Here is a 23,763-nt window from a genome sequence, read left to right as displayed (position 1 = left end):
TTCTCTTCTCAAGAGAAAAAAAGAGAGCCAAGGCTGTTCGTCCTTTCCTGATTGATATAACCTTGCAGGTCTGATAAGTAATTACAGATGTATTTGGACCTGTTTGGAGACTGGTCACCAGTCATGTCCTGCAGGGATTGGTGTTGGAACTGTTGCTCTTTATTTGTATTAATGATCTGGCTGTAGGTGTTGGAGGCACATCAACAGATTTGCAGATGATATTAAGGTTGGTGCAAATGTTAGGACTGTTGAAAATGCTCGTCTGCTTCAGGCCATCTTAATGACTGGCAAATGATATATAATTTGGATAAGTGCTGTGTTATGCACGTGGGCAGGACAAATTCTCAAAATTTATACACCCTTTGGGGAAAAGCATTCAAGGTGGAGAAAGAAATAGGTCTGGGTATTCTAGTGCATATATCTGTAAAGGTACATGAACAATGGCGTGAACTGATAGCTAGAGAAAATAGCGTACATTCATAAGACAACTGAATATAAAACAAGGCATACTATTTTGTCCTTGTACAAACCTGGTCAGGCCTCAGTTGGAATAGTGTGTCCAGTTTTGGTCTCCTCACATGGTGGGTGATATCGAGGCTTCGAATAGGATGCAGACAAGGGCCACAACACTAATTCCCAATGTAAAGCATTTCAGTTATCAAGATAACGTAAAAGAGTTAGGATTCTACGCTTTAGAGAAGTGTAGGCTTCAGGGGTGATCTGATTGAGGTTTAAGATGATGAAAGGAATAGACTGTTCCAGTTGACAGTTTGTCCCAATTAAATGGTTATGGATGACCCAAGAACCCAGAGTCACAATTTTAAGTTGATCTAGACTTGATGTCAGGAGGTGGTTCTTTTCCCAGTGGACCTCTGGAAGAGGCTGCTGTCTTGTGGGATGGGCGCTAATTACCTCAAACAAGAGCTAGACCCATTTCTTGTTGGGACAGACATCACCTCTTACAAAAGATAGATGCCTCAGGGCTAAAGCGATCTCCTGGTCTAGTTTCAATCACCTAGATGGGACGGAGAGGAACTATCCAGATTTTTTTACCCAAATTGGCCTGGGTTTTTAATCTATTTTTTCGCCTCTCCCAGGAGATCACATGGTTTCGGAGGGGTGGGGACTGCATATATAGTGATATAAAAGGTATCGCAATTATGTGGAACAGGCGAGATGAATCAGAAAGTCTTTACCTGTCTGTCATTGTTCATATCCTTAAATTTTTTTTTGCACGCTCTCCAGTGCCTCAATATCCTTTATAGAATATCGCAACCAGAACTGTACACAATAGTCCACCTGTGGTCCAACCAAGGTTCAGTAAAAGTTTAGCATTAATTTAGAGACTATTTTAATACATGTTGTTACGAGACTGCTTCAATTTCTTCTATAAAATATGTCTTAAAGAACTTAAGTTGAATTCTGGACATTGAGTCATATGGAGATTGCTGAACCTTGTGGTTTAAAAAACAAAAGGGAAGGTCAACAGAAGGTTGACTGGTGGGCAGGTATTACTGGAAAGCATCTGTTTGCAATTACCCCAGCAGAGGGGTGTGCTTGTGACTCTGAAAGGATGTTTGCAAGGGAATGACAGGCCAGGATTTATGGTTGTCATAGGACTTGTTTCTGGAAAAAGTTGGTTTCATTTTGAACTGTTAAAAAAGCCAATTGGTTTGGCTAAAAACATAAGGAAGGAGTTGCAGTGTGTCTGCCAGGAGAAGACAGCTGATATCTTTCCTTTTTTGAAGAATCCCTTCATCTCTAAAGAATTCCTGCATCAAGTTCTACTATTTCCTCCTGTATTTGAAGAAACCGTCACGGCTATATTGCTATCAGACCAAAGAAAAATCCTTATTGCGCTGCTTCCAGCTTTGAAGCCTGACTGGAGCTTTCTGTGCTGCATCTTTGTGAAGCCTACCCAGACTGATCATCAACATCACCTGGGAAGAACTGTTCTAGGAAGATTCCACTGACAGCCACCTATTCGCCTTTGGGACACCTTGCCAAAACAAAGAACTCCCATACCTTCTTTTCAGTCTAAGTGTTTTTTTTATTCCTTCTATTTCTTTGTAACAGCTGTCAACAAAAATCCGTTTTTTCCCAGTTAACCGGTTGTGCATGTATGTATGTGAGCGAGGGCTAGGATAAAATAAGGGGCTTTAATATTTCCATTTGTGTGTACGTTTTACTTCATTATTGGTTAAGACTTGGTTTATAATAAATGGATAATTTAGTTGTTTATTAAAGAAACCTGGTTGGTGCACTTTATTCTGTGGGAGAATAGAGTATCTAACTGACTGTTTAGGTAAGTGGGAAAATTTAAATATATGTTGTGACCTGTGAGGGACTGAATTAACAATGCACCTGAAGGGTACGAGTGAAGCCAGCACTGATGTCCCACTTGCAGGCCTCCTCCAGATACCTGATGAGGCTCTGAAACTTCATGGTTCCCAAACATTTTTTGAAACATCAAAAAAAAACTTAAATTAGCTTTCAATTGGCAATTTAATTGCTTTAAATACATTTTCACTGTATCAAGGTGCATGTCCTCCCACCATGCTCTCTATCCCTTGGAATATCTGGTTCTTGCATGAAGACTTAAAGCCATACAGTCATTTACAACACAGAAGGAGGCCTTTCATCCATGGGCTGAATGGTCTACTCCTGCTCCTATTTCTTATGTTCTTACATTCTTATGAGTCCATGCTGGCTCTCCATGGAGTTATGCAGTCAGTCCCCTTTCCATTCCAAAGTGTCCCATCCCAATATTTTGCCTCCAATCCCATCCCAAAGGGCCTGAAAAATTCCAGCTCATGTTTGAGATTGAAAAAAATCCTGATTATAATGGTAGGTGAGAACAGCTGAACAACTAGTATGTAAATGACAATGTTTGGATATATGAGAAGCTTAACAATAGTGGTGTTAACTGCAGAAGCTTGACACAAAGCCTTCCAACGGTTTCTATTTAGCATTGGTTGTCAGTATTTGTACATGTTTGTGGAAACCTGCAAATGCCACTAATTTAGTGCTAACATCCTCCACCTCAGCCCTAACATATTAATTGGGGGCCCGTCCGGGATTTAAACCCAATGCTGACAACATTCAATTGTAAGTGGGGTAATACTCGTTGAAAAAGGAAAACAAAAGAACCAGGTTTCTTGCCTAATAAAGTCTACACCACCAGTTGCTGAAACTTTACCAAGGTTAAGCTAATAGCATTGGCAGCACAATTGGGGTTAGAATTAAAATCAGGAGCTAAAAAAAGCAGATAATCGAAGTAATAACCCAACATTTGAAATTGGAAGAAAGAGAAAGTAAAGTAGTGAAGTTGAATTAGCTAAAATTCAGTTACAGATGAAGCAACTGGAGCTTCAACAGGAAAAAAAACTAAGAAAAAACTTGAGCAGGTACAGGAAATAGAAAAACTTAAATTTGAGCTTGTAAAAGAAGTGACAATGAAAAAACTTGAGGAAAAGGAGAAGGAAAGACTAAAAGAGAGGGGAAATAATTCAAATTAAAAAAGACGGAACTAAGACAAAAGCGGAGTCTTGACGCCAGTGGAGATTCTGGTGAGGAAGAATTCGAGTCCAGTCTAGAACCCAGTGAAAATCTGTTTAAATTTATACCTAAGTTTAAGGAAAGGGACATTGAGGCATTTTTCATTTCTTTTGAAAAAAGAGCCAAACAAATGAAATGGCGAAAGGAAAGCTGGACACTGTTTATGCAAAGCAGGTTGATGGGTAGAGCTCATGAAGTTTATGCCATGCTTTCTGAGGAGGCTTCCATAGATTATGAGATGGTAAAAAAAGGCTATTCTTGCTACGTATGAGTTAGTCCCAGAAGTTTCCAGACAGAAATTTCGGAATCTCTGGAGATTGGCTGGGCAGTCATATATAGAGTGTGAGGGTAAAGCAAATTAATTTGATCAGGGCACTAAAGATGGAAGCCACATATGAGAACTTTAGAGAACTAATTCTCCTGGAAGCATTTAAAAATTCACTCTCTCCATCGATACAAACTTATGTAGAGAACCAGAAGGTTTCAAGGGCCAGACAGGCAGCTGAAATTGCTGATGATTTTGAGCTTGTTTATCCCTTTGTCCATCACCCCTACAAACCCGAGAAGGATAGAAGGTGAAAGGAAGGCAAGTAGTTGGGGACCAGAAGGGACAGTTGGTAACGGCCCCAGGCTCTCCTCCTCATGCCAGAAAGGAAGGTGCTGAGGGTGGAAGTGAGATCCACAAGTCTAAGTATTACCATTGTCACAAGGTGGGACATCTTCGTGCAGAATGCTGGAAGCTGCAAGGTAAACTCATGGGACATATTGGGGTACACAAAGCCAATGCAGAGAAAGTGGCTCTGACTCAACAGTACAGCAGATCAGACTGTAGCTTTGACGGCAGCTGTAAAGCCAAATACAAAAACCAATGTGAGTGTAGGGGTTGAGAATAAGATATTTGAAAGTTATAGGGAACTCTTGTCGAAAGGAAAAGTAACTCCTTATCCCCTAAGTGAGGCAGGCAAACCTACAGTTTTAGTTAGGGAGCCACCCAAACACTTTTGCTGGGGAAAGGCATAACATTTCCACCAGAGAGCACATGGAGTGCTAAAGTTTTAGTGAATGGTATTGGCGAAGAGTATATACCCGTCCGTTTGTATTAGGTCACACTCTAGGTGCACCTGATGACTGGGACGGTAACTGTCGGAGTTGTCCAAAGTTTGCCAGTAGATGGAATTGACCTACTCCTGGGGAATAATTTGGCTGGAGCAAAAGTAATAGCTTCTCCAGTAATCCCAGAGAAATCAAGTGAAGTTGGAGACAAAACAGTTACAGGAAAAGGTTCCAGAAATGTTTCCTTTGTGTGTCATAACCCAAGCAATGGCTAAAAAAGTTTCATTGTTGGAGGCATAATTGGCACCACACACAGATAGCCGAATATCTGAAACTTTCTTTGGGATTTAGATAATCCAAAAGAAAAAGGCGGCGCAGTGGTTAGCACCGCAGCCTCACAGTCCAGTGACCCGGGTTCAATTCTGGGTACTGCCTGTGTGGAGTTTGCAAGTTCTCCGTGTGTCTGCGTGGGTTTCCTCCAGGTGCTCCGGTTTCCTCCCACAGCCAAAAGACTTGCAGGTTGATAGGTAAATTGGCCATTATAAATTTCCCCTAGTATAGGTAGGTGGTAGGGGAATATAGGGACAGGTGAGGATGTGGTAGGAATATGGGATTAATGTAGGATTAGTATAAATGGGTGGTTAATGATCGGCACAGACTCAGTGGGCCGAAGGGCCTGTTTCAGTGCTGTATCTCTAAATCTAAATGTTTAATATATCTTCTCTGGTCACAGCTCAGCAAGCTGTACCAAAGATAAATAAAGTGGCACAATCAGCTTTGACAGAAGCTGAAGCAAAAGGAGTTCCAGAAGGCTATTATATTAAAGATGGTGTTCTGATGAGGAAGTGGAGACCGCGTCAGAAACCTGCGGACGAAGAATGGATGGCTGTTCAACAGATAGCGGTACCCGGCTAAGTATCACCAGGAATTATTAAGGTTAGCGCATGAAATTCCTATAGCGGGACATATGGGGATCCCAAAGAACAAATCACGCATAAGTTAACATTATTACTGGCCAGGTCTTTCCAAGAACGTGGTGCAGTTTTGTAAAACGTGTCATATGTGCCAGATTGCGGGAAAACTGCAACCTGCCATAAAACTGGTATCTCTAATTCCTATACCTGTTATTGGGGAACCATTTGGTAGGGTGTTGGTAGACTGTGTAGGAACCTTATCAAAAACAAAAGCGGGACACCATCATGGATATGGCTACTCGATTCCCAGAGGCCATTCCCTTGAGAACAATTACTGCTAAGGTAGTGTTAGAATTCTTCACTGGATATGGACTACCAATTGAAATTTAGTCAGATCAAGGTTCCAATTTTATGTCTAAAATATTTCAAGAAGTTATGGATAATTTGGGTATAACAGAGTTAAAGTCTTCAGCATATCACCCACAGACACAGGGAGCTTTAGAAAGGTACCACCAGACCCTCAAAACAATGATCAGGGCATAGTGTCATGAATCTCCCCATGATTGGGATAAAGGGGTAGACTTTCTTTTATTTGCCACTAGAGATTCACCTAATGAGTCTACAAGTTTTAGTCCTTTTGAATTAGTTTACAGACATGAGATTAGAGGTCCTATAAAACTAAAGAAAGGTTTTTAGAACAGGGGGAATGTATCTTCTGTACTAGACCATGTATCCGTGTTCTGGAAATGGCTCATGAGAGCTTGCAATATCGCTCAGGAACACATAAAAGAATCCCAAACAACTAAGAAAAAAAGGGCAGATAAGCATGCTAAGACCAGAACATTTCAACCAGGGGATGAAGTGTTGGTATTACTACCTTTACAGGGTGAACCATTAAAAGCACAGTTCAGTGGTCCGTATAAAGTGGTCAACAGAATTGGTAAGGCAAGTTATTTGATTGACACCGCAGATTGCCGGAAAAAGAATCAGCTGTGTCGTATTAATATGTTAAAACAATATTATCGCCAGGAGAAGGATAAGCAAGCCCAGGTATGTCAGGTAGTAGGGTTAGTGAAGAATGAAAGGGATAGTGAGGATGAGGCAAATGAGGCAAAAGGAGGCCTAGACAATTCTTAAACTGAACCTGAATTGCTAGGAAGATTGGGCACTATGCTTTCATATTTAGATGCAGAACAATGAGAAGACCTAACAAAGCTACTCAGCATTTAAAAGAGTCTGTAGGGATAAACCAGGTTATACAACCTTAGCCACACATGATGTGGATGTAGGGGAATCCGTTCCTGTAAAGCAACGTCCTTACTGCTTATGTTCTGACAAACAGGCCCAAATAAAAGCAGAAATCCAATACATGCTGGAAAACCACCTAACTGAACCAGTCAAAGCAGCTGGAGTTCACTGATAGTATTAATGCCTAAACCTGATAGTTCAACTAGACTCCACATAGACTACAGAAAAGTTAATGCAGTAACAAAGGCAGACTCCTACCCAAATTCCTCGCTTGAAAGACTGCATTGACAGAGTGGGCAGTGCCATGTTTCTTACAAAGAGAGATTTGTTAAAGGGATACTGGCAAGTTCATTAAACACCCTGAGCGAAAGAAATATCAGCTTTTGTCTCACCGGACGGTCTTTTCCAGTGCCAAGTGATGCCATTCGGGCTAAAAAATGCCCCAGCAAACTCTCAGAGACTAATGAATCAAATGGTAGCCAGTGTTCCTAACTGTGTAGTTTACCTTGATGATGTATTGATATACAGTGACACCTGGAAGGACCACTTGAAACAACTAGCAACTCTGTTTAAAAAAATTACAAGCAGCTGATTTAGTGGTAAACCTGGGCAAAAGCGAGAGTGACCCACCGCGGGCATATAGTAGGGCCAGGACAAGTGTTGCCAAGAATGGCGAAAGTTGAAGCCTTGGTGGAGTTCCCTACCCCTAATAGTAAGCGAGAAATCATGAGGTTTTTGGGGATGTGTGATTTCTACAGGAAGCTTGTACCAAATTTCACCACTGTAGCTGCTCCAGTAACAGATTTGCTACAGAAAAAGAAAACCAAGCTAGTGTGGTCAGGGGAGTGCCAGGCATCTTTTGAAAAGCTGAAGGCCATTTTGTCTAATGAACCAGTGTTGCCTGCTCCATATTTCACCAAGACCTTCAAGGTAGCGATTGATGCTAGTGACCTCGGGGTCAGTGCAGTCCTGTTACAAGACAATGAATCGGGCATAGAAAGGTCAGTGGGATACTTTTCAAAAAAATTAAATTAACACCTAAAAGGATATTCCACAGTGGAAACAGAAACCTTAGGTCTATTATTGGCTCAAACATTTTCAGGTCTATATCCGCCGCAACGAGACAGACACTGATATATACTAATCGTAACCCCCTAAGCCATGTGGAAAAATTTAAAACCCAGAATATTCAGATGGAGTTTACTGTTGGGCCAAAATTTGGGCAAAAATGTTATTGCAGATGCTTTAACACAAGTCTAACTTTGTTTGAGTTATAGGAGTAAAAATGGTACAAAGCAAAATTATATTAACTTTAAGTAAAGAGTGAATGGAGGGATGAGTGTGAGAACGTTTTAAAATGTTTTCAACTTCTTTACATTGTAATAAAACGCATTCAAAATTGGAGTTTCGTTTCGCCAAGTATGGACATGTTATGAGACTGCTTCCCTTTCTTTTGTAAACTATGTCTTAAAGAACTTATAGTTGAATTCTGGATATTGGGACATGTGGAAATTGCTGAACTTTGTAGATTAAAAAAAGGGAAGGTCAACAAAAAGGTCTTACTGGAAAGCATCTGTTTGCAAATAACCCAGCAGAGGGGTGTGCTTGTAACTCTAAAAGGATGTTTAGAAAGGAATGACAGGCCAGGATTTATGGTTGTCATAGGACTTGTCATAGCACTGGAAAAAAATGGTTTCATTTTGAACTGTTAAAAAAGCCAATTGGTTTGGCTGAAAACAGAAGGAAGGAAGGATTTGCTTTGTGCCTGATATCTTTCCTGTATTTGAAGATCCCTGCATCTTTAAAGAATTCCTGAATCAAGTTCTAATATTTCCTCCTGTATTTGAAGAAACGTTTACTGTTATATTGCTGCTATCAGATCAAAGAAAAATCCTTGTTGCTGCTTCCTGCTTTAAAGCCTGACTGGAGCTTTCTGTGCTGCATCTTTGTGAAGCCCACCCAGACTCATCATCAACATCGCCTGGAAAGAACTGCTCTAGGAAAATTCCATTGACAGCCACCTATTCGCCTTTGGGACACCTCACCAAAACAAAGGACTTCCATAACTTCTTTTCCGTCTAGGTGTTTTATTGTATTCCTTCTATTTCTTTCCAACAGCTGGAAACAAAAATCCCTTTTTCCCCCCAGTTAACTGGTTGTGCATGTACGTGTGTGCGCGTGAAGGCTAGGATGAAATAAGGGGCTTTAATATTGCCATTTGTGTGTATGATTTACTTCATTATTGGTTAAGCCTTGGTTTATAAAAAACAGATAATTTAGTTGTTTATTAAAGAAACCTGGCTGATGTACTTTATTCCGGGGGAAGTATCTGATTGACTGTTTAAATAAGTGGGAAAATTTAAATATCTGTTGTGACCTGTGGAGAAGTGGGACTGAATTAACAATGTACTCCTCCCGCCACGGTCGTAACAATGTGATTTGCATAGAGAAATCTGCCTTAATTGCAAACATCAAAGTAGTTCTGACAACTGGACTCACAGGTAAGTCACAATTGCAGTTAATGTGTAGTTGAGAATAGTCCTTAGTTTCAGGCCTTGTCTGCCTGTTCAGGTGGATTTAAAGATGTAAAGATCCCATGGCAGTATTCGAGAGAAGCATGAGAGGTCTACCAATGACATGGTCAGCATTTATCCATTATCCAACACCATTAAAACAGATTAATGGGTCATTGTGTGCAGATTAACTATCATGCTTGCCACAAAGCAGTGGCTTTAGCTTAACAGTAGTTCATTGGCTCTGAATTGCTTTTGGGCATCCTGAAATGAAAAAGATGCAATCAGGCAAGCTCTTTCTCTATGCAATAACTTTGCATTCAAAAGCGAACATGGAGCATCAGCCTCCTGGCTGCACACAGGCTTGGTGGAGGAGCTAGGAGATGAAAGGTGGAAGTGGCACTAGCCTGTGAGCTGGGCACTAGAAATCATTCAGGATTGCTCAAGGTTGCTTGAAATAATTCAGGATTGCTTAATCTCCCGGTATTACAAAAGACAGTGTTTCAACATTTCCGAAGCTCTGATTATTCAACTTCCGCTATGCATAGTTGTTGTCTGATCGAAGTAGAAGGTAAGAATCCAAGAAATGGAAAAGTAGATTCAGAGACTTACAACTGTCAAGACACATGGACTGATGAATATCTTTTGTGAAACACACGGAAGAGGTCCATTGCCTTTGTTGTGATTCAAGCTCATATGATTTTTTTTCATGCCCAACACCAGCCCATTTTCATAAACAAGCCCCACCCTCCATGCACCCCCCCAGCCCCCAATGGTCCAGAATAGGCAAGGCTAGGATGGAGGACCTGTTTGGGGAGTATAAAGCACTAGGAACGAAATTAAGGAACAGGTCCTCAAGGGTCATAATCTCCGGATTACTGCCCGAGCCACAGAGGTGACTTGATTGAAACATATAAGATCCTGAGGGATCTTGACAGGGTGGATGCGGAAAGGATGTTTTTCCCTCTAGGGGTCACTGTTTAAAGATAAGGGATCTCCCATTTAAGACAGATGAGGGGAATTTTTTTTCTCTGAGGGTTGTGAGTCTTTGGAGTTCTCTTCCTCAAAAGGCGGTGGAAGCAGAGTCTTTGAATATTTTTAAGGCAGAGGTAGACACATTCTTGATAAGCAAGGGGGTGAAAGGTTATTGGGGGTAGTTGGAAATGTGGAGTAATCAGTTCAGCCATGAACGTACTGAAAGGCGGAGCAAGCTCGAAGGGCCGAGTGGCCTACTCCTGCTCCTAATTCGTATGTTCGTAACCATCAAAATTTTTATTTTAATTGTCTTTTGCACAAAGGAATACATTGCTTTCTCAGAGGCATGATCTGTGGTCCTATTTTTTGAATATTAAGCAAAGAAAATAAAACTTTTATTTTAAATCTAGCTATTTAAAAATGCCTTAAGTAAAGGCAGAAACACCCTCATGTGGCAACTGGTTGTATAGGCTGAGAGTTTTATGCAATATAGCCTATGAACAAAAGCACCGACAACATAGATGCCACCCTATTGACCATTTTTGAGTTACTGAGAACTCCTTCCATTTGCTTTACAAATGTTTCCATATCCATATTAAAATCAATTCACTGAATTTCCAGTGACATACACTGCTTTTTGACAGGATCAGATCTCTTCTCACAAAAAAGGACAATATCTAAAGGACAATGCCCTGACCTCACACAATGTAGTTAAGTTCCGGGAAAGACAGGGAGTCAAGGCACTTGCAATGTTGATGATGGCTGACAGGAGTAGGCACTCTTCTTCGCTTTTTTCTGTACCACCCTTATCCACAAAAAATGTCAACATTTCATATTTGGCCATTATTTTGGCCAGCTCGGACCAGGAACATCTGGCAAGCAGGGTGGTCAATCTGCATTCAAGCATCACAAAGGTCAGTACAGAAGGGAGGCCATTCAGCCCATCCTTCCATAACTACACAATTCTTGGCTCCATTACTGCCCAGGAGACCATTCCAGCTATTAATTATTGTTTCTGAAGAAATGCTTTTTGACTGCAATTCTGAACTTGCCGTTTACATTTCTACCCATGTCCTATATCTCAAAACTAAGTAGAAATACTGCTATGGATTAACCTTTTGTATTCCAGTTGGCAGTGTATACTTTTATATCACCTCCCATTTGCTTAATTTCAAGAAGCATTTGAATTTTTACAAAAGTTTTCTGACATCCATGAATGCTTCCCGTCTACCAAACTTTACTCCCTGTTGTCATGCTTTATGTAGCACTACTGTGCCACTGTTCAATTAAAAGCTCTGACCATTAGGTGGCAATGTAATATCTTATCCCTCACTAATCACTCAAAATGCTGCCCGAGAATTTTTGGCCTACTTTCTCCCCTCCCCCCTCAGCAATTATCCAAATTAAAGGTTTAAACTAAATAAAAGTTTCAAAGAAATACATTATTTCTCAATAACATGATTACATTTATCCATTATACTGTCTTTTATATTTAATATCCTATTATTGCGTTTACCTCATGGTGACAGCCTCTCTCAAAAGCCTGGGTTTTAATTGGCTATTTCTACCTCAATAATTATGATGGGGCTTTCAATCACACATATATTCTGAGCATGTGCAGCTTGCAGTATTTTCTAACATGCAATTTGTATGAACAGCAATTGGAGAAGGAGCATGTGCCCTTGCATTGTGAGGATGAGGTTTTCTTCACTCTTTCTAGAAAACTTTGAAAGAAATTGAAGATTGAATTCTTAAAGATTTGACTTCAGGTACGTGATGAATTTACATAAATATTACAAAAACTCCGCAAAGAAAAACACCACCATGAGAGATGGAAGAACAGTAGGAGCTTTGATCGTGAATCAGTTGTTGATAGCATAAAAGCAAATGAACAGGTGGCTTATAGATCAATTATCTTTTGGCTGTGTGTTTGTATGTAGGTGTGTGATTTCCCATCCATTAATTTAAAAGCAGCATATTTGCACTTAAAATGTTTTAAGGCAGGAAATAACGGCAGGAACTGGAGGATAATGGGAATGAATTAATGGGGTACTTCAGAGTGTAAAATGGGCTGTGGGTCAAGAAAGTGGTGTTGACAGGCAGGGGAACTGATAATTCAATGGAATTGAATAGTTTGGAAGAGGCCAACAGCAGTTTCGGTCCCATTTTCCTGGGCCTCCCAAGAGAATTAATGTACAGGAAAGTCATAAGCTGGGTTGTGCAATTTGTTGATATGTAGATGCCTTTTAATAAGTTTACATAAATTTCCATAAACAAAGTACCTCAAAAGGTTGCTATTTATGCTCCCTCTGAAATACTCAATGCTCTTTGCAGGATGGTACAACAACCTAATTTATCAGAGGTCTTGATTTAAACACGATTATGAAGACAGCAGACAAAATGTTGTATCGCATTCTGTGAGGTACATGTGTACAGCAGCTTTGCTCAGTTATACATAACTGATCTTTCAACTTCAGAATAAAGAATGAAATTGTTGATGGGAATCTGTTCAACAGCTCACCAGTTCCTCAGAGCATACACACAAATGTGAATTTCTTAAGGAAAAACAGAAAAAGGTCCTTACCACTGGTATCAAAATACTCTGCTGTGTCTTCTATCTCTTGCTGCTTTGTTGAGGTTTCTGCATCTCCCCCTGATCGAATCTTCTCAGTCATGTCCTTGTAGGAAAATTCCAAACCAGTGTCCTTCCCTGCCTCAGTCCTTTCAGTTAATTCTACACGTGTCTGTTTACAACTCAGATCCTTGCGGGGTGATGATTTCTTTTTTGTGCTACTTTCCTCTTCCCTTTCTTCATCCGATCCATTGATCGAGATGAACCCTTCACTGTCCGAGAATGCTTCTGCCTCCGACTCCTCGTCTGACGGATCCTCATTCTCAGGGCTAGAGGATTCGTAGTGCGTCTCTTGTAGAGATGCCTTGATCGCTGCTTCTAGCTGGCTATCTTCGCTGGCGTCAATTAAACTCTCCTAACAGATCAGGCGAAACAGTTCAGCAATAAATCGAACAAGAAATGTAGGCAGACCATCATATAATGGATTAAAATATTTAAATATTGAAAAGAATTATCCTCAAAGCTCTGAAACACACAAACCCGTGTTTCCTTCCCCACTACCCATTCTTTTGCCCACCATACCCTTAAATCTGGTATTCCACCATCCACTTACATCAGCTCCATGGAACACCACCTTCTTTCCCATCATTCCCCACAAAGCCAACATCAGGGTACTCGCAAAGTGCATTCCCTTTAGCACACACGCTTCTGCATACTTACTGAACGCAGACGTTTCTTTGGTGGGCTACAGGAGAGTCCATCTAACAGACCATGCTCTGTTAAAAATCCCGTCACCTGTTCCAGGAAGGAATTCACATCTAAGTTGCGCCACTCAACTAGCTTTTGACCTGAAAAACAAGATTGGTGGGGATGGGAGTGAGAAGGGAGGAGAAAGGAGGAAGAAAACTTCATATTGTGCTCTATATCTGAATTTAGTGACAACATTAAACAATAGTTTCCTGTTTCATTGCCGAGAAAGAAGCTCTCAGCTTTCTGATTATACATCCCATCAATATTTGAAAACGTTTTCTTTAAATTTTGCACTATGATCATTTATAGTTTGGTTACTCGTTATCCTTCACATTCCTTGCATAGGCAAAAAAGGACGCCAATCACTTCTGCATATTTTGAGAAATTGATTGTTTAAATTTCCCATCCAAAAAGATACTTCATTGCCTCTTAATAAATGTTATCCAGCATTTATAGAACTAACAATTCTTACAACTGTGTGAGCAATAGCCTTAGAAAACAAATGTGGGCAGCATTTGAAGCTCAGCTCTGTTTAATGCACAGACAGCTTCTTTGTTAATTTCCTATCTTACACATATTCTGCATTCCTCCAACACCAGAATTCTCCTTGTCCCTTGCCATCGGCAGCTGCTCATTCAATCAATATGCTCCTGCCCGCTGGAATTCTCCACCCGCCTTGTCACCTGCCTCCCTTTCAAAACCCTCCTCTTTGACTGTACCTTCAGTATCCCATCTGAGCCTCTCTGTTCCTTTTCGTTTCCTCACCTTTGGTATCCATTGCATCCTCATTATTGTAAAACACTGACATGCTCTCCTGCACAAGAGGAGCACTAAATATGTGGAAATTAAGTTACTGCTTTCAAACAGCAAGTCAACCATCAAATTCTGAGTCGTGGGAGCCTCGTTGAGTACCTGAGCCAGGAATGTTTGCATGATCCAAATATCTCAACAGGATGCACAGGTTACAGAAAGCTAGTAATTGTAGGCGAGCAAGAAAGATGCTTTTAATGAGAAACACAGTAGCTGCTTGATATGTACTGTATCAAATACTATAGTTGAGCAACAATCCTAGTAGGTCCCAATGCAGCAGTCTTCTGGAGGTATCGCCTGCACCTTTGTATGTTAACTGATAGGACTGCTGCCAATGAGACTTTGTCAACAGATGAAAAGGTATATGCCACGCTGGTCAAAATTGAGCCCCAGCCACTATGGGTAGCCATTTGCAGCTGGAGTTAGTCCACTATGGAGTGTATGTAGTCCTCCTCACTAACATCTGGGGACATCAACCCTGGACCTCATGAAGTCTCATGGCATCAGGTCAAACATTGGCTAGGAAATGTCATGATTACCACACACCGCCCTCCCTCAACTGGTAAGTCAGTACTTCTCCATGTTGAACACCACTTGGAAGCACCACCAAGGGTAGTAAGGGCACAGAATGCACTCTGGGTGGAGGCCTTCCAATGTCCATCACCAAGAGTGGCTCGGTAGCAAATGGTCAAGTCCTGAAAGATATATCTGTCAGATTGGGCCTGCGGCAGGTGGTGGGGTAATCAACGAGGGAAAGACCTACTTGACCATGTCCTCAACAATCCACCTGTCGCAGATGCATCTGTCCATGACAGTATTGATATGAGTGACCACCTCACAGGCCTTGTGGAGACAAAGTACCATCTTCATACTGAGGACACAATTCATCAGGTTGTGTGGCACTATCACCATGCTAAATGAGTAGACTCAGAACAGATCTAGCAACTTGACACTTGGCAGCCATGAGGCGCTGTGGGCCATCAGCAGCAGCAGAAATGTATGTCACCACAATCTGTGACCCTGGGACTAACCCTCGCTCCACCATTATGTCAAGCCAGGGGTCCAACCCTGGTTCAGGGAGGCGTGTAGGACTAGCATGCCAGGAGCAGCACCAGACATACCTAAAAATGAGGTGCCAACCTGGTGAAGTTAGAACACAGGACTACATGCATGCTAAACAGCAAAAGCAGCATTCTATAGACAGACTGAGTAATCCTACAACCAAGGGATCAGAACAAAGCTCTGTCGTCTTCCCAAATAAGAGTCATAAATGGTGGAGGACAATTAAACAACTAACAGCAGGCGCAGGCTCCATGAATATCCCCATCCTCAATGATGGGGAAAGCCCAGCTCGTCGGTGCAAAAGACAAGGCTGAAACGTTTGCAACTATCTTCAGCCAGAAGTGCAGAGTGGATGATCCAGCTCGGCCTCTTCCTGAGGTCTCCAGTGTTAGAGATGCCAGTCGTCAGACAATTCAATACACTCCACCTGATATCAAGAAGCGGCTGAAGGCACTAGATTCATCAATGCCCCGACAACATCCTGGCTGTAGTGCTGAAGACTTGTGGTCCAGAACTACCCACGTCCCTAGCCAAGCTGTTCCAGTACATCTACATCACTGGCATCTACCAGATAATGTGGAAAATTGCTTAGGTATGTCCTGTCCACAAAGCGCAGGACAAATCCAATCCAGCCAATTACCACCCCATCAATCTACTCTCAACCAGCAGCGAAGCGATGGAAGGAGTTATGGAAGTTACTCATCAATAACCTGATCATTGATGCTTAAGTCTGGATTCTGCCAGGACTACTCGGCTCCAGACTTCATTACAGCCTTGGTCCAAACATGGACAAAAAGAGATCAATTTCACAGGCAAGGTGTGAGTGGCAGCCCTTGACATCAAGGCAGCATTTGATCGAGTGTGGAATCAAGGAGCCCACTGGCTAGAGTCATACCTAGCACCAAGGAAGATGGTCCCTCACGGCAGTGTCCTAGGCCCAACCATCTTCAGCTGCTTCATCAATGATCTTCCCTCCATCATAACGTCAGAAGTGCAGATGTTGGTTAATGATTGTAGTGTTCAGTCCCATTCGTAATTCCTCACACAACAAAGCAGTCCGTGCCTGCATGCAGCAAGACCTGGACAGCATTAAGGCTTGGGCTGATAAGTGGCAAGTAACATTTGCATCTCACAAGTGCCAGGCAACGACCATCTCCAACAAGAGAGAATCTAACCACCTGCCTTTGACATTCAACGGCATGACCATTGCTGAATCTCCCACCATCAACATCCAGGAGTTCACCACTGACCAGAAACTCAACTGAACCAGCCATATAAATACTGTGACTACAAGAGTAGGTCAGAGGCTAGGCATTCTGAGGAAAGTAACTTATCTCCTGACTCCCTAAAGCCTGTCCATCATCTACAAAGCACAAGTCAGGAGTGTGATGGAAAGCTCCCCACTTCCCTGGCCGAGTGCAGCTTCAACAACACTCAAGAAGCTCGACACCATGCAGGACAAAGCAGCCCATTTGATTGGCACCCCATCCACCACCTTAAATGTTCACACCTTTCACCACCGGTGCACAGTGGCAGCAGTGTGTACCATCTACAAGACGCACTGCAGCAACTCATCAAGGCTTCTTCGACAGCACCTTCCAAACACGCGACCTCTATCATCTAGAACAAGGGCAGCAGACACATTGGAACACCACAATTGCCAATTCCCCTTCAAGTCACACACCATCCTGACTTGGAACTATAATCGCCATTCCTTCATTGTCGCTGAGTCAAAATCCTGGAACTCCCTTCCTAGCACCACTGTGGGTGTACCTACACCACATGGACTTCAGTGGTTCAAGATGAAAGCTCAACACCATCTTCTCAAGGGCAATCAGGATGGGCAATCAATGCTGGCCTTACCAGCGACGCCCATATCCCAATAACAAATTTCTTAAAAAGCATAAAGCCTAGTATGGGAACTGAATGAGAACTTCTCACAAAAGCACAAATAATATGGACAGTTGTGCAAAGTAAAATTTGTATCACAGTTACCTGGCCATACAGAGAGGAGACAATGGCAAAAATACAGCAGTCATCAACTGATTCCAAAGGAAAGACTGCACAACTGTTCCTGGTGGAGAATGGAGAAAGCCAGGAGGTTTTACAAGCCGAGGCCTTTAAAGAGAATGCGATGATTGTGTGGATCTTGTGAAGCTCTAGAAGTTACCAACAAACAAATTAACACATGATGAGCCTGACCTGATATATTGTAAGATAAATGAAAAATTGTATTTTGTGTTACCTGTTTTCAACCAATATCATCAGGGACCACAAATAGCACTGATATCCCAAGGCATGGTGATGAGGAATTAGCTGCGCTTTCAGTTACTAATTACTATTTAGTGAGTATTGCAGGGAGTAATTATAAGATGACAGGATCAGGATACTTCCTTAGTTGAATAGTTTACCTGTACTATTATAATTGTAAGGCTGCACAAGTCCATAAGAGACAGAGATAAGTGTGTCATTTAACTGTACAAGTGTCTGAGATCAGAAATGGTGAGAGGCAAGCCAACTAGCTCAACTGTTATTTGTGCATAAAGTGGCTTCAACTAGAATCAAAGGTACAAGTTACTCTCTGTGCAATTAACAGATAGTCCTGCCGAAGGCACAACGCTCCAGAAGTTAATACCTGTATCCCAGCGAAGGACAGAGATTAAATCAGCCATGTCGCTCATAAGGATATCATAAAAGCTCTGGAATGTTGTTGTGCACACAAAGCCTCGACAGTGTTCAATAGACTAGCTATTAAGCTGCTCACTTATCATCTATCTAGGAATTTAACCTGGAAATAACCTCAACAATTTTAATAATCTCAAACTCTGACCGCTGCTGTAATTAATACACAGCGTCCATTAATGCTGATTTACAGTGATTCATTGAATTGCAAGTGCAACCTTGGCTACTCATTTAAGTAAGTTTCCATTAAATATTTGCTATTCAAGCAGCTAGATGACCTTGATTATGTCTATTCATATCTATTAAGCACTTGTATACCCAATGTTTTGATTTTGCAACCAATAAATGGTTAGTGCATGACTTGCTGTCTGACTTCTTTGGTGACCCAGCAAGTAAGAGTTAATTAATTTACTTAACAGTATAAAATAAATACAAATGTCTTAATCAAGGGTTAGTGAACTCAAATGCAATCCAAACCGGCTAAGTGTAAGATGGTTCAGCAACCTATACTTGGGCATCATTCATTCCTAGACCTAACAGGGCAGCAAATCCCCAGATAATGCCTTAATGAGGAGTTAAAGGATTTGTCTGATTTCCTGGCATATGTTTATTGGGATGCCAAAACCTAGTATTCTCAACACTTGCTGCTTAGGCTTACACATGAAGAATGACCATTTAATATAAGAATACAGCATTTGATAATCCTGATGCACTAATATTGCATGAATTATTCTTTAAGAATTACATAAACAACATTATACCCATCACTGGATAGATTTTTCAATAGTTCCATGTCACAGCAGTGAGTTATAGACAGTATTCCAATCTATATGCTAAACTTACAATAAACATGGTCCTTTAGACAGGATTGCTCAAGGTAAAAGAGCCTTTTGGCATCCACTATCTTCTCATATTTTTAGTTTCAATGCAGACCATCCTGCTGGTATTATGCTCCCCTTCAAACTGCCAACAGAGTTACACCATCAGCTTGCTTTCTAGCAAAAACAGATTTACCAATGAAGGACTCTCCTCCTATCACATGAAGGCACCGAAACAAAGCTCCCGCTGTCATATCTTGAAAGAAATATCAAACACAAGGCTTGGCTGTATGATGGACTAATTACATAGTTTCCAATGAGAAAGTTGCTTCCTCAACCTAGTAGTGAAAAAAATGAATGTGTCACCTAGCCTCAGGCCAAGTATAGCTGTACAACCCATACAACTGGCTCTGCATTACCTTTGGTTCACAGGCCTGGTTTAAAGATGGGCTGCTGCATTGCCTAAAAATGCTCTGCCTGACTTGGTCAGTGTTTTCAGCATTTTCTGTTTTCATACTGGCAGATAGTCAGATTTGTTTAAACATGGAGTCAACCCATTAACCCTCAATTTGAGGAGGACAGGATCACATGTCACATCTCTATGGACTAGGTAAAGATGATCATGTTTATGAGATGATCTGGATCAAAAATCAGCTACCAAAGCCTGCGAAGTGAGACAACCAATTAGCTAAATCTGGGCCAAGGATAGGTCATGCACTGGTCAGCAGCAAATTTCGTTTCAATGCCCTTTTTTCCCCACTTCCTGTTTTAATTCAGTTGCGAGTCACATTGTGAGCCTTTTCGCTCCATTCCCAGCATGGAGAGCGCCAGTCTGTCCCTGCAATCGTGACAGTCATGAACAAGGTGGCCCTCGGACATCACCAGACCTTGCCATCGCAGTGACCCTTCTGCAAGTCTTCCATTCAGGCCTTCCTGTACACAGTTCCACTGTTTCAGCTTTAACCTTCCACTGGGTCTTACTTCTACGCCTTCCGAGGAGACCGATCTTCAGCACAATTCGCACGTCCAATATGGCCTTCTTGCATGGTTACTGTGTGCTGGTTGCTCCATTTCCTTATGGCTAGTGTTGGTCAGTTTGTCCTTCTAGTGAGCACTTAATGTCCCCATGCTGTGCTGCTCCTCACTAGGAGTTGCTGTAAGTGATTAGCTGATTAGTCTATCTGGCCTTTTCCTTCTCTTTCGGGCATCTTAAACCACAAATCACCAGCTAAGGGGGTGGTCACTGGCCACCTGCTGACTGCAGTGAAGGGGCGCAGGATTAGTTGGATGACATATCTCCTAGTTTTCCTTTTTGTAGGAGTGAAGTACCATCACCTGATTCGCAACATCACCTCCTCACAATAATCCCATGTGCCATCAGTATGTGGATTTTTAGGAGGCTGATGAGATATCACTAAGCTGTTGTTTAATCTGCGAAATACTGTGTGTAGTTTGGGTGCCTGTCCAATCTTCAGAAGGGCATTGATGGTTTGGAGTAGAGCAAGGTGATAATTCTTGGAATTGTGTCTAATTATGAAAGGATGGGATGGGATAGAGAGAAGCAGAAGCCCAGTGGCTGGGGGGGGGGGGGGGGGAGGGTGGTGGGGGGTCATAGATACAAAACTAAATGCCAGACTTAGAACAGAGGGCAGGAGAAACTTCATACAGAGAGCTGTGAGGCTGTGGAATTCACTTCCAGGGTTAGTGGTTGAGGCAGAAACGACATCACCATTCAAGGTAAGATTGGATAGGTGGGTGAAAGGATATGGGAACAGGGCGGGTAAACGTGATTGGAACTATTTGCTTGTGGAGGGTAAACACCAACTCGTACCGGTTGGGCCGAATGCCTGTTGCACGTTGTGACTTTTATGGATAAACGTAAAATACTGCAGATGCTGGAAATCTGAAACAAAAACAAGAAATGCTGGAAATGCTCAGCAGATCCAGCAGCATCTGTGGAGACAGAAGCAGAGTTAACGTTTCAGGTCAGTGACCCTTCATCAGAACTCTGATCTGATCATGGCTGATCATCCAACTCAGTAACCTGTTCCTGCTTTCGCCCCATACCCTTTGATCCCTTTAGACCCTAAGACCTATATCTAACTCCTTCTTGAAAACATACAATGTTTTGGCCTCAACTGCTTTCTGTGGTAGCAAATTTCACTCTCTGGGTGAAGAAATTTCTCCTCATCTCAGTCCTGAAAGGTTTACCCCATATCCTTAGACTATGACCTCTGGTTCTGAACTCCCCCACCATCAGGCACATCCTTCCTCCATTTACCCTGTCAAGTCCTGTTGGAATTTTATCGGTTTCTATGAGATCCCCCCTCACTCTTCTGAACTCCAGCGAATATAATCCTAACCGACTCAATCTCTCCTCATATGTCAGTCCCGCCATCCCAGGAATCTGTCTGGTAAACCTCTGCTGCACTCCCTCTATAGCAAGAACATCCTTCCTCAGATAAGACGACCAAAACTGTCCACAATATTCTACCTTTGCTAATTGACCAGGCAGTCTGGTTTATTAATGGGACCTGGAGGGGTCGGACTGGTTCCAAAAGCTGGGACACTTCCCACTCTGCTTCAGATAACCTTGCTTGTCAAAGGCCACAAACAGTAGGTTGGCCCTGACTGGACACTGCAGGGGGAAGCTTACAAGTGCTTCATGCTTCAAGGCTCCAACATAGCCCTTGGAGATTCTTGAACTTGGGGATAGCTTTTCTTGTGGATTGGAGAACTGACTGACTGACTGAACGGAATGCCGCAAACTTAGGATAATGTAGCAAGGCAAGTTTAATTTGTTTGAAAGGATGGTGGAAGCAGATTCACTGATGGCTTTCAAAGAGGAATTGAATAAATAATTGGAGGGGAACAAAATGCAGGGCTACGGGGGAAGAGCAAGAGTGGGGCTAATTGACTAGCTTTTTCAAAGAGTCAGTACAGACATGATGGACTGAATGACCTCCTCCCTCTGCTGCAAGATTGTATCTATGTTAAACCCAAACCAGATAAAACAAATGTCTGTTTGAAGATTTTGATCCATGGAAGAACTACTGGCCCCAAGTAGCTAATAATTCTGTTGGATTGTTTATTTTAATTTGATCAATCCAAGTGGAAGGTACCAAACATTACCCCTATCTCAAAGGACAAGATTCAAATTTACTACTGCCAAGTTGTGCCAAAATTCAATGATCCCAGATTAAAATAAGAAACTGTTAGTGTCTTAATCACTTTATTAGAAAATGTTGTAAGATCAACTTTATTTTTAAAATGGGGCTCTGCTGATGAGATCCTCTTCTAGAAGGGGTTCTATCAGAAAATCTGTACACTTCAAGCAGTATAGCGCAGTCACCACTGAAATACCACAAAAACATACAAGTACAAAACTAGATTTCTCTTCAAACACCGAGGTGCTTTTACTCAAAGCCAGGCAAACTGCAAGCCGTCTAGGCTATAAAAAACACCATTATTTTATTTTAAAAGGTTTCAGAATCCTAAATGAAAAGACACATACCAGTGCGGGGATCTAGTATAGACACATAAGGGAAGTCTGAAAGTTGATAGAATTGGACGTATCGTTGTCCTTCTTCACTGTCATGGTATACCTGAAAGAGAGATTATCTATCAAACCTAGGTTACACAGACATTGTTCAGTTGAAATGAATGCGAAAGTACTAATGAAGAAATGGTAAATGGGTAGATCATCAGGCTGAAGAGAAGGGCAAACACATTGTGCTAATCAATTCATTCAGAAGAACTGAAAAAAGGAAAGCTGTTAGGTCGTTGTTTCCATTTGATTTTTGAATGATCTGCTAGTGGCATCCCACAAGTCAAAGAAATGTCTCCAATGGGAAACCAAACTCAATGATACCCAAATATTCAGTGTGTGAAAGACAGCTGCATCTGAAGAATGTGAAAGTCCTTAAACATGAAGACAGGTGATCAATTTCTCAACTTATTTTCACCCATTTGCCAAAAATGGAGTGTGGAATTTTTAAACAGGATTAACTCTGCTTCTAAAATTAATCTACTGAAATGCCAATCCTCTTTTACTGATAATGCAAATGGTAATGTCTGAGGATTGCTTCAAATGGAAGTGTGAATCTTCATGGAGTGCTTGAAATATATTCTTTTAAAAATCAATCATATGGTTTGTGGAGTGCATCTACTTGGATTTTCTCAATTTAAATCTCAATCTGGGTTCCCCTTATAGCCACACAACAAGCTGTACATTCCATTTCAGAACCAGAGACAATTAGAAAGTATTATGGCATCACAAGAACTGGGTTTTCAGAAGTCATTTGATCATGATTTACATGAGATTTTTGACAAAAATGGAAGTGCATCACAATGATAGCAAATTAGCTAATTGGGTTATAAACTGGGTTGGCAATAAAGTGCAGGTGGGAATGATCAAAAGAACCTCCTTTGAGGGAAAATGGTCCAGACCCCCTGTTGTTCACAGTTTATTACAGAGAACACCTTCTTGTAAAGTGATAAGAAATTCTGACAACATTCTCATGTCAGCTGTGGCCCAATTGGGAGCATTCTCGCTTGAATCAGAAGGTTGTGGGTTCAAATGCTGCTCCAGACTTGAGCACAAAAATCTCGACTGACACTCCTTTACAGTACTGAAGGAAACGCTGCACAATCACAGGTGCCATCTGTTGGATGAGTCATGAAACTGAGGCCCCCATCTGTTCTCAGGAAGGCTTGGCAGATCCTATGGCACTGTTTCAAAGAGGAGCAGGGGAGTTATCCTCACTGTCCCGGCCAATATTTATTCCTCAATCAACACTATTAAAACA

The 23,763-nt window shown here is 41.7% G+C and overlaps 1 protein-coding gene across 2 annotated transcripts in view; it reads right to left on the bottom strand.

Annotated features, from left to right (window-relative positions):
* ubxn7 (UBX domain protein 7) overlaps nt 1–23,763 on the bottom strand; it is a 97,520-nt gene that overhangs the window by 8,339 nt on the left and 65,418 nt on the right. For both annotated transcript variants that reach the window (XR_010975935.1, XM_068041831.1), the window contains exons 7-9: nt 22,470–22,560; nt 13,554–13,681; nt 12,846–13,248 (exon numbers count right to left, since the gene is read on the bottom strand). Coding sequence is in view for 1 of the 2 variants with exons in the window: in XM_068041831.1 (XP_067897932.1) it covers nt 12,846–13,248; nt 13,554–13,681; nt 22,470–22,560 (622 nt within the window). In the remaining variant the exon portion in view is untranslated. The remainder of the gene's footprint in view (nt 1–12,845; nt 13,249–13,553; nt 13,682–22,469; nt 22,561–23,763) is intronic.

The sequence above is a fragment of the Heterodontus francisci genome, chromosome 11 (genome assembly GCF_036365525.1).
Source record: "Heterodontus francisci isolate sHetFra1 chromosome 11, sHetFra1.hap1, whole genome shotgun sequence".
Lineage (NCBI taxonomy): Eukaryota > Metazoa > Chordata > Chondrichthyes > Heterodontiformes > Heterodontidae > Heterodontus > Heterodontus francisci.
Note: the sequence above shows the minus strand (reverse complement) of the source record. Positions and strands in the feature narration are given on the sequence as shown.